The sequence below is a fragment of the Parus major genome, chromosome 6, assembly GCF_001522545.3.
Source record: "Parus major isolate Abel chromosome 6, Parus_major1.1, whole genome shotgun sequence".
NCBI classification, from domain to species: Eukaryota; Metazoa; Chordata; class Aves; order Passeriformes; family Paridae; genus Parus; species Parus major.
In genome coordinates this window covers 27990693-28001200 of record NC_031775.1, presented here as the reverse complement: position 1 = coordinate 28001200, position 10508 = coordinate 27990693, and the positions used below count along the sequence as shown (strand labels likewise).

The following is a 10508-nucleotide window of genomic DNA, read 5'->3' as shown; positions in this document are numbered from 1 at the left end:
TTTTTTTTTTTTCTTTCCAGACATCCTGACATAATCACGGGGCTCCTTTGAAAACTGCATCGAGTAATTTAGCACTTGGGGAGGGAGGAATTATATCCGTTTGAAAAGAAACCTCACACACGCAGAACCTCCAAAACGATCGATAAATTTCCCTCGACCTTCTTTACCGCCCGGGAAATATCCTCTAGCCTAAAATCCCTTTCCGAAGCGGGGTCCCCCTGTTTTGGAGCTGAACGGAGGAGGCTACGCTTGCAGCGCGGAGCTCTCCACGGCCAAGTCCGATTTTTTTCGGGAAAAGAGAGTGATGTCGGCCGCAGCACCCTGGAGGTCCGAGCCCTGCTCGCTCTCTGTGCTCCGTACACCCTCACACAGATCTGTGTGCATGTTGTGTGTGTGTGCGGGGACACATCCAGGCACAGGAACCGCAAGCAGAGCCTGGAGAACACAAGCTTTCCCTGGGTTTTGTCAGATATAAAACAGGCCGGGGACAGTGAGAACAAAAACCAAAAGGACTCGGAATGGGATTTCCCAGAATTTTCCTCTTCTCCCTAAATTTTTGTAGCATTCTCGCACTCGTCGCCGTGGCCATTTCTCGTGGGCGCCTCCAGCGCAGCCCCGGCCTCTGCTGGCCCAGCCACGGCCGCGGAGCTGAGCCCGGCCTGCCCCGGGAACACCTCCTGAAGCCTCTCTCTTGAACTTTTCCTACCCAAGGTCTCGACAGGCTGCTCTCGCTGTCCTCTTGGCGTCTACATGGAGAAAATCTGGCAGGGGCTCCCTTCCCAGCAATCCCCGATGTGCTCCAAGCGCACCGAGAGGCAGCCTCTCTCGGAGGGAGGGGTGCGCTGCGCTCGCAGTCAAATTACATGGCTGGCCTCAAAGGCACCAGCTCCGGATTTCCAAATTAATACTCATCTTTTAAAAGACGAGCCAAGAAGAAATTTCGAGGAAGGTCTCAGATGCGGGACCTTGGGGTAAGCCGGTTATTGATGGGCTAAAACAGACTGAACTTTCTCGGGTATAGGGGTGGCAGTGAGGGAAGTTTCAGCCTCCCTTTAACTTTCTTTTCCGGATGGTATCTGTCCCCTTTCTCCCCAGTGTCCCAGAGATTCATGCACACAGCAGGGAGGAGAGGTGACCTAGGCAGGCGTGAGTTAAAGGAGAGGGTGAAAAGCCTGATATAATTTTTTTTCTGGACACCCTCAACCCTACTCAGTATGTCTAAGCCTCCTGCGAGTCCTTCGCAAAAGCGCAGTGCTCGGCAGGAGAGCCGGGCCGGGCCGGGCCGGGCTCCAGAAGCCGGGCCGGGCTGCGGAGCTGCGGGAGAGGCCGGGCTCGGGCTCCACGGCCTCCGCCGAGCAGGTGGATTCCGTTCGCAGCCAGAGCCACGCGTGGACAGGGCCTTGCTCCCCACTCATCCTGGGTTCCCGGACACACGGGATGCTTTCCGTGGACCTCCCCATCGAGGAGACCAGCCCTGAAAACCTCACCCCTCTATTTCGGTCCCGCACAGCAAGGCCAGCCCTGGAGTCACCGGGATCCCGTCTCAGCGGCAGAGGACCGGGACCGGGACGGGGACCGGGACCAGGAAAAGGCCTTGCTGCCCGGGTTCCTCTCACTGACCCGGGAACAGCGGTCGGGCAGGATTACTTTAGTTTTTGTCTTTTCGACGCTAATTCAGGGCCCCCTCGCCTCTCGCTCCCGAACCAGCGCCACTTGCGCTCCGCACAGCCCGGCCCCGCCGTGGTTCCGCGGAGCTGTTTTCGTCCCGGGGCTGTCGGTTTCTCCGTTCCAATACCTTGTCATTAACACGGGACATCCGTAACCCCCGCCTTTCCACGCAAATCCCGCACCCACGCGTGCCAGAGCTTTTAAACACCAACACGCGCGGGGTAAGCGGGGGGAAATCCCCGCAGCGGCAGGGCGCGGTGAGCAGCGCGGTTCCCCGAGCCGCAGTGCGGCCGGGCCGGGCCGGGCCGCTGGGAGCGGTCCCGATGCCGCCGTTCCCGAGGGGCCCGGGCCCGGTCCCGCCCGCTGCGCGGGGCCGCGCATCCACGGGCGCGCATCCGCGGGCCGGCAGCGCCCCCTGGCGGCCGCTGGCAGCGGATCCCGGGCGGACCCTCCCGCTCCCGAGCTCTCCGGTCCCGGCGAAAATCCGGCAGGAGCATTGAGGCCGCTTAATGTGTCTATTAATAAAAGTAATCAAGGCCTAAAGGGCTTTTTTTTTTTTTTTTTTTGTGTTTTAGGTTTTTTTCTGTTTTGTGGGGCGCAGCGTGCCCACGCGTGTGTATTCACACACGTCCACGCACTCCAAACTCCCCTCGGTGAATTGGCAGAGCGCTTGATTCGAATTACCCACCGAGGGACCAGCACGTCTGGAATCTGTCCCTCCGGGACAGCCACCGGAACAGCTGGATCCAAACACTGCATCCAGCCCCTGCCTCAACTTATTTTTGCACTTCCACCAAAATCTTGGCTTGTGCCACGCCGCGTACTGCGGCTTCTCGTGCGTGATGCGATCCAGGCGAGAGGGCTTTGGAAAGGCGCCTGTCTTTCCTGCCCTCCTGTCCGGTTGACTTGCGGGCTCTATCCCGGAGGAAAATGTCCTGCGGGGATTCCGTGGGCTCGGAAGCGCTGGCTGTTCGGCGGTGCGGTACCGCTCGCTGGGGAGTTACAGCCAGCTTCCAGCTGTTGAGTGCTGAATTCACGGCAGATACACGGGCTTTGCCCGGCACCGGCTACCTGGGCGAGCCTTAAAACTGTGTGGGTTTCTGAACACCCGTGCCAGCCACGGGGACTCTTCCTTGACGAGAGTTCGTCAGACTCATAAAAAAAAATAAATAAAAAAAAAAGCGGAGGCAGAGCTGCGGGCCAGGCAGGGACTGCAGGTGTCCGAGCTCAGGACATCCCGTGGGAAAGCGCTCGTCTCGTATGGGAACGAAAAGGTGTCCAAGCCTCCACTGATGTGGAGGTTGCGTGGGAAGAACGCGCGGGAGATGCTCTTGACCTGGTGCTTGTTTGTCTTGGTGGAATACGATGCTTACCAAGACAGAAACTCGGTGTCCGCGACATGAACCCCCTCTCTGCACCTGGGCGGGGACGTTCCTGCCCTGAGCGGCCGGGGGGGACACGGGGGGACCCCGCGGGTGCGCAGCGCTCGCTGCCCTGTGCGAGCATTGCAATGCCTGGCATTCCCGGCTCCTCTCGTTCCCCATCCCAGCTCAGAACACGGCGTTCCTCATCAGTGCCCCGCTGCTCTTGTGCCGGCGCGGGGCTCCGTCCTGCCCGGGGCCCCGCAGCTCCCGCAGCCCCAGCAGCGGCCGAGGGAGGCCCAGACTTGGCGGCGGGACAGATCCCGCCCGAGGAGGGGGCTGTAGTTACAAACTTTCCTAAACTTTCCTCTGGACCCAGCAGCGGTCCGTACAGGGGATGGGGAAGAAGTGGGGAGAAGCAAACTAAACCATGTCTTCAAAAGCAAAAGTTTAGTTTCTAAGGGGAAACAGGAAATCACTACATAATTTACCACGAGTTCTGTTGGTCACTTTTTAGTAGTACTGAGATACTTTTAGTTTCTCGTTCAGACATTCGATTTTGTGAATTATTCCATTTTAACTTGCTCCTAGAGAGCCCGATCTCGCGGACCCGCCTAAATTTACTTTGCATTTCACAAAGAATTTTTCTGGGCAGGGGAGAGAAGCTCGTCTCTATTTTCCAGTGCCTCTTGACCTGGCTTGGGGAGAGCCTGGAAGGAAATTAGCTCTACTGAGGCTCAGCTTCTTCTCCTCCCTTGGACGGGTCTGGGTTATTTAGGTATTTTTTTTGAAGTTTTGTTGTTTCGTTTTGTTTTGTTTTATTTTTAATTTTGTGTGTGTACTTGTGTCCACTCTTGTCCATCCTTAGGGGAAATTCGAGTTTGCAAAAGATCAGAGGGTTTTTCAGAGTGATTCTCTCTGCATCCCCCCACAAGCCGCTCCATCCACCCGAGATATCTTTGTCCTGGTGACCTGCCTGAGGCACAAAGTGTTCGCAGTAGAGAAAGGGACAAATCAACTCACAAATAACTCTCCAAAGCTTCTAAAACGTAGCGAATAAATATTAGCACATTAAAATGTCATTGAGGACACTAATTAATACGTATTTCATTTTAAAACATGCATTTTTTTCGAGGACCTCAAGTACATAATTGCTTGTAGCGGCATCCTGGAATACCAATATAAGTATCCAGTTTTGAAACGCATAACCTCACTGAATTCCTTCATTTGCTAATGTGTTCCCAAATATTCAAGCTCACAGGGATGTGCGCGCTGGGGAAGTCATGCAGAGTGTAATAAAACAGAACTCCTAAAGCAAAATTAGCGGTTTCTCTGGAAGTTCCAGGCCCCCGAAGCCCGGGGTTGCTTCTTTTTTTTTTTTTTTTTTTTTTTTTTTTTTTTTTTTTACCTGCATAATATATGTCAAACATAGGCATGAGGGCTTTTGCTCAAACTCTGTGAGTGATTCCATCGGGTTGCCACTCCGTTACCTTGCTTCCATCCAACAACTTTTCCATAGATTAGTTCCAAACTAAGAGTGCTTTTACAAATTATTTTTTTTTTTTGTCTTTCTTTCCTCCCTGAAACGGAAACAAAATAGGGAAAAGGCTCTTTTCGGAGTTTTAGAAAACTTCACCTCGGTGCAGTGCACAGATGAGGGAATACCTGGGCAGAAGTGCTGCCTTTCCCCGCGTCGCTTCACTGGCCGTTCCCCTGGGATAGTGCGGGTCACTCATCGCTTGTCCGGCTCTTCTCGCTGCAAGAACACCGCAAAGGTCAGGCCGCTGCGGGGAGTCACTGCTCGGCTCCCGCCTGCGCGCTGCGGGCGGACACCGGCCGTGCTGCTCGGCCAAGCTCTTCACAGCCGCCACATCTCTCCGTCAGCATCCAGACACAGCGCTCGGGGTCAGGGCCGGGCTGGAATAGCCGTGGCCGGGACAGGAGTACAGCAGCCTGCCCGGGCAGGGCTTGGCCCCGAGCCGGAGCTGGCCGGGCACGGAGCGGGGCTGCGGCACGGAGCGAGCCCGGGGAGCTGCGGCGGCCCCGGGTCCTCGCTCCTCTCCTCTCTCAGGCAGTGAAGGCGGCAGGGGTAGCAGCCGGGAATCGAAAGTGACCCTCTCTCCCGACTCCTGCCAGGTCTGCGCTGTTTGATGCTGCGATCCAACTTGAGCGATAATTTTCTCCATATGGGCAAGAGAGCGCGCACACGGCGGTTCTCTCCACAAATCACCTACCTCCAATTGCTTTTCACTTTCCACAAACAGTTACAGGGGGAATAAATAAATAAATAAATAAATAAATAAATAAAAAAAGAAAAGAAAAAAGAAAAATAAAAGAGAGAGATGTTATGGTAAAGAAAGTGGTTTTTGACCGCAGGTCGGAAAATGCAACCGGTGCCGGCGAGGGGCGGGCGCGCTGCTGCCCGCAGGCTCCGTCCGAGAGCCGCGGGTGTCCCGGAGAGGGAGTGCTCCCCATAGCTAAAGGATGGGGGAGGCAGAGCAGGAACCTGGACCTCCTTGTGGGAAGAAGTGCGTGCGGCTGCGAGGGGTCTGCTCCGCAGGCAGCGCCGATGCAGAGCCTCGCTGCTGAAAATCTGCTCTGCAGCTTCCCTGCTCCCCAGCGCAGCCAAGGCAAGGACAGCGCTCCCCGCAGCTCCCCGCAGCTCCCCGCAGCTCCCCGCAGCTCCCCGCAGCTCCCCGCAGCTCCCCGCAGCTCCCAGCATGGGCAGAGCGGGCAGCGGAGACACCGCGGCGGGCAAGGGCAGGGTGGTGGCGAAGGGAGCCGGCGGCGGGAGAAAGGCCGCCTGCTCTCCGCTTCCCATCTCCCCGGGAGGTTAGCAGGGGTGCCTTGTTCTCCCCTTTCGCTGTATTTCAGAAGAAGGGAGCGAGGAAGGAGGAGATAAGTTTGCGGAGGGTTTGGGATAGCGGCAGCCGGGCCGCGGTTTGACATTGCAGAGAGGAGCCGAGGCGCTGCGGGAAGCACTACGCGACCCTTCGGGGACAGCAGGACCCTCGGCGTCAGTGTCATGTATTTTATGTATGTTTTAAGGTTTCGCTAGCAGGTTTATTTGTGGTTCGCTCCTTCCGGCCCGACGAACAATCCCACTTATCCACAGGCGAGGATGTTGGCGGAGGTGGCAGATGGTACCTCGCCTGCTTCCCCGCTCGTGTCACCACGGGACCGAGCTGCTCCGAGAAGCGATCTTCCCAGCTTAGGGCTCCTCCTTGCAAACAAGCAAACACCATGTGTTTGTTTGTTTGTTTGTTTATTTGATTGTTTGCAAGAGTTGAGCTGTTTTCCTGCTCGCAATTTGACCGTGGGCAGAGAAACCCGCTCCCGGCGATCGCCGCCGTGATGTTGAGTCAAGGAAATACTACAGGTGTTACTGCGGTGTTCGGGAATTAATTCTCCTTCCTTTCCCCCTCCTCCTTCCCCGAGTTATTCCTTAGCCTACCCAGATAGCTGGGAAAGGGTCCCATATACCCCGGAGCTGTAAATTGAGCGCTGAAATACTTGATCTCACTGATCTTTGGAGAATTAAATCTGGCCTCATTTTACAGGAGGAAGCGAAGTCAATCTCCGAGGTTTTGCGAAGAAAGGCTGTTATTTCCTAGAGGATAGGCGTTTAAGTTGTTAAATATTAGTTTTTAATTACCTATTGTTCTTTTAAAAAATAATATTTATACTTGGGTCCGTGAAGGTATTCAATTGAATTTTCAAGCCATCAGCTAACCATTCTTAACAAGCCTGACGGAAAATAGCCCATTGTACCAGCCCCCGGCTATGTTTCATCAGCAGACGGCGCTTAAAGTGTTCCCCATTGTCCCCCTAGCCCCCAGCGAGGCCGCCGGGCAGCACCGGGCCCGGGGCTTCACACGCCCCGCGGCTGCGGACCGGGCTGCAGCGGTGACCTGGGGGTCATCTCTGTCACAAACCTCAGCTGGGGTGGGCAGGAAGCAGGACACGCTCTGGCACAGCCGGGCAAAGCCATAGAGCCAAGAGAATAAAGAGCAAGAACTAGTGATAACGAATAAAAATTCGGGGTTAAGCGTACCCGCGGTCCCCGCGGTGATTTACGAGCTGTCCCCCGCAGGTCCCCGAGGCTAAATACATTTCCCGGCCCTCCGGACACCCCACGACGGGACTTGGTGGCAGGGTGGATGAGGATGCTCCAGCCCCTGTGGGGCATCGTGTGCGGCCGAGCTGGAGCCCAGCCCGGCTGCGGGGCCGGGGGTGCGTGAGCACATCTGAGCGCACATCTGGAGGGGGGAACGACCCCCTATCCCCCGCAGAGCCTCCCCCTCCGCTCCCCACCCCATCAGCTCTGTCCGGAGCACAGGAACACCACGGTCACTCGGCCGTTTGCAAACACCTGCAGCAGGAGGCTTTGATCACAAGTGGCCATTTTGCAAATTTACGCGATTTGAGCTCCCTCGGCCTCATCATCTCCCGGGCTCGGGCTCTGGCAGCCTCTGCAGAGCCCCAGAGCCGCGGGAAGGGGGAAGCCGGGGTCTCTTACAGCAGGGCAGGGGGTCCGGCCATACAGGTAACCACGCTTTAAACAGCGCGGCAGGCACCACGCACTGAAATCGCCTGGCTTGGGAGTCAAGTTTGTGGTTTGGAGAAGTGAGGTACTTATTTCGGTGTGTAAATATTTCTGGTCTCCATAAACTTGCGGAGTGGACTAAAACGAGCACATGCAGTTCAGCATCTGTTTAGCTGGACGCATCTCACAGACGAGTATTGACTTTTCACCTCCCGATCCTAAATGGGAAATAAAAAGAGATTGGTGTCCTCTATTGTGTTTGCAATTGCCTATTCCAGGATTAAAGAGATCTCCATTTTACTGGCTGTCTTTCATTTAACTGTTTGGAGACCAGAGATGGAAAATATTTGCCGAGAAGAAAAGAATAGCTGCATGGGATCATTTGCAATTCAGTGTGAAAATATTCTACCAAACCCATTTCTATCCCAGTGCAGTTGCAAAAAAATAAAAAAAAATAGGGCACAGCCGTCAACAGCCCATTCCACTCTGCTGGACAGCACGGAAAGTTTTAGGCAACTAAATTCCTAATGGGAGACAGCAGCAAACAGCACAATCGTGTCTTTGACTAAACTGTGTGGCAGCTTTAATCGCTAGAACTGCTGGTATTTGCTAGCAAGTTTTGGTAAGAGGGAGATTCCCAGCTATGGTGAAGACTACATGGACAGACCCCAAGAGAAGGCTCAGCTTCAGGTGGCGCCCTTGGAATTGCGGAGGAATGAGCGCTTGGAAGGGAGTCAGGATAAAGGCAGAGCCGTCCAACGCAGCACGCAGGGTGTGTGCTCCAGAGAAGCAAATCCAGAAACAACTGCTTTTCAAACTGACAAAGAAATGAGCATCATTTATGTTTAAATACCGTTTCATTATCGCTGCTACCACGGGCGGGACGCTTCACATAAAAATATGCTTTGCAAAGCGTGAGCGGAGCTGGCCACCCTCGGATCGCCCCCAGAGCGTTGTTTTAGTTGGTGTGGAGAGCTCTGCCCAGCGCCCGGAGCAAATCCCTTCTCCCGGAGCTGCCCGGGCCATCGGCGGCCGGACAGTGCCCACTGGTGGCTGACCCCGCTTGGAGCAGAAGATGGAAAGAGTCCCGGAGGGGCAAGAAATTCTTTGGAAACGCAGCGTTTGTCTTGTCCAGAACTGGTTCTTGCTTGCTTTGGACACCCCAAAATGGACAGGGAGGGAGAAAGGAGGGAATTAGTGGCAGATGTGTGCCCGCTCTGAGTTAGAGCTGCCCATGAACATCCAGGACATCCATGAGTAGCATCAGCTCTCACGAACCTCATCTCTGCACTGCTCACTGCAGCCATGCACAGTTCAGTGGAATTCTGATACTTTGGCATCTGAAAGCCTCCCTGGAGAAGGGTTTGGTTATGGATAACTCATATGCTTTGCAATAATATTTAGTGTACCCTGTCATGGACTAAGGAGAAACCATGCCGGGCTCTTCTTCAGCACACAGATGATGATCCTTGGCACAGAAGTGTCGGTAAGAGGGAAAAGCAAGTGTCTGTGCCTTGAGAAAAGCCAGAAAAGAAAGAATAAGCACTACAGTAAATAATAGGTAAGAAATGGTGAAGTTGAGGACAAAAGGACACTCCTAACTCCAGTATACTGGTTATGAACTGTTTGCAACTCTGGACAAAGCCAGTGGTAAAATGTTTCTTGGTACTCAGAGTGCAAGATTAAACAACATTACAAGTTGATATAATGATTGTATTCAGCTTTCAAACAGTAGTCCTCATTTTTTTTTTTATTTATACCCTGAAACATGTGCACTGTCTCAGAGCATTGTGCTTTATCCACTACAGAGGCAGAGCCACCAAGAAAGTCAAAAAGCAAATCACAGGAGGAGCTGTAGAAGCAGGATGTGCAGCCACAGTGAAGGTGTTCCATGTATTCAATTTAGGAATTACATTGCAACACTTTCTGAGCTTCTGCATCACTGTGAAAAATGTTTTGTTAATACTTCCTATAGAAAATCTCCTTCCATGCTTAGAACAATTCAATAGTTACCAAGTCATCAAAAAATGGCCACATGAGCTCAGAGGAGGGAACTTACCACTAAACTCCTTTTCTGACCATGATGGTTTATAACCTGTATCTGCAGACAAAATGAAGAAAGAAAACTGACACCTCAGAGGAAATCAGATGATACACAGATGTATTTAGATTGGTATCTTGATTTTTCCAGCTTTTCCACCAGACACTGATTCCTCATTTGTTATCCCTGGGCTGGAGAATTTCAGAGAAGGTGTGAGGAACTGCAGCTTCACTGTAATCAAAACCTGCCAGCAGCCAGGGAAGCTCAGTGACATGAAAGAAAAGACAAAGTGCTTGCAGGGACACATCCATTCCAAGCTATCCTTCCTCTTCACTCGTATCCAACTGGAGACTGCACCTAAACCAAGGATGAGCTCCACCCTCAGCTCCAAGTGTGGCTCCTGCTGTCAGACATCTTTTGGATGCAGAGTGTCGTTTTTTCCAAGCAAACTATTCCCTTAAGGCTTTCTGTTGGGCAACTTTCCTAACCCATAAACATGTCCTGCAATTCAGACCAGCAGCATTAGCAACTACCAAACAAACACATGCAACACACGCAGGCAGTCAGAACAGGATAAATGACTGGTCAGGCTGTGCAAATACTTTCAGATAGGTAAAGCAGTGTTATGTTACCTTCAAAAAGTTCATTAAAAGCTCTCCTGGAGCTGTGTTTTTTACCCACAGCAGTCACTTTTCAGGTCACTTACTGTGTTACCTGCCAGGGATTGCTGGGCTGTATTATTTGGCATTACTGTTTGCATTACTGTTGTGCCAGGCAAGCAGACTCTGTGGCATGAGACAGAAATGCAGAGCAAAATGATGGTCCCTGCCCCAGAGCACTTCCAGTCTTAATCCAAGACGTGAAAAAGGGAAGTGAAAAAATAAAAAGGAGA

General features: G+C 53.2%; 1 protein-coding gene across 2 annotated transcripts in view; it reads left to right on the top strand.

The window, feature by feature from the left end:
- Positions 1–16: 16 nt before the first annotated feature.
- The window catches only part of LOC107207069, a 30214-nt gene continuing 19722 nt past the window's right edge, over positions 17–10508 (top strand). Inside the window, exons 1-2 of one of the 2 annotated variants that reach the window (XM_015633748.3) lie at positions 17–971; positions 4630–5691. In XM_015633748.3, the coding sequence (XP_015489234.1) occupies positions 751–971; positions 4630–5107 (699 nt within the window). In that variant the 5' untranslated portion in view covers positions 17–750 and the 3' untranslated portion in view covers positions 5108–5691. Of the gene's footprint in view, positions 972–4629; positions 5692–10508 lie in introns of those variants that run through there. The other variant, XR_001522599.2, reaches the window with a different exon arrangement.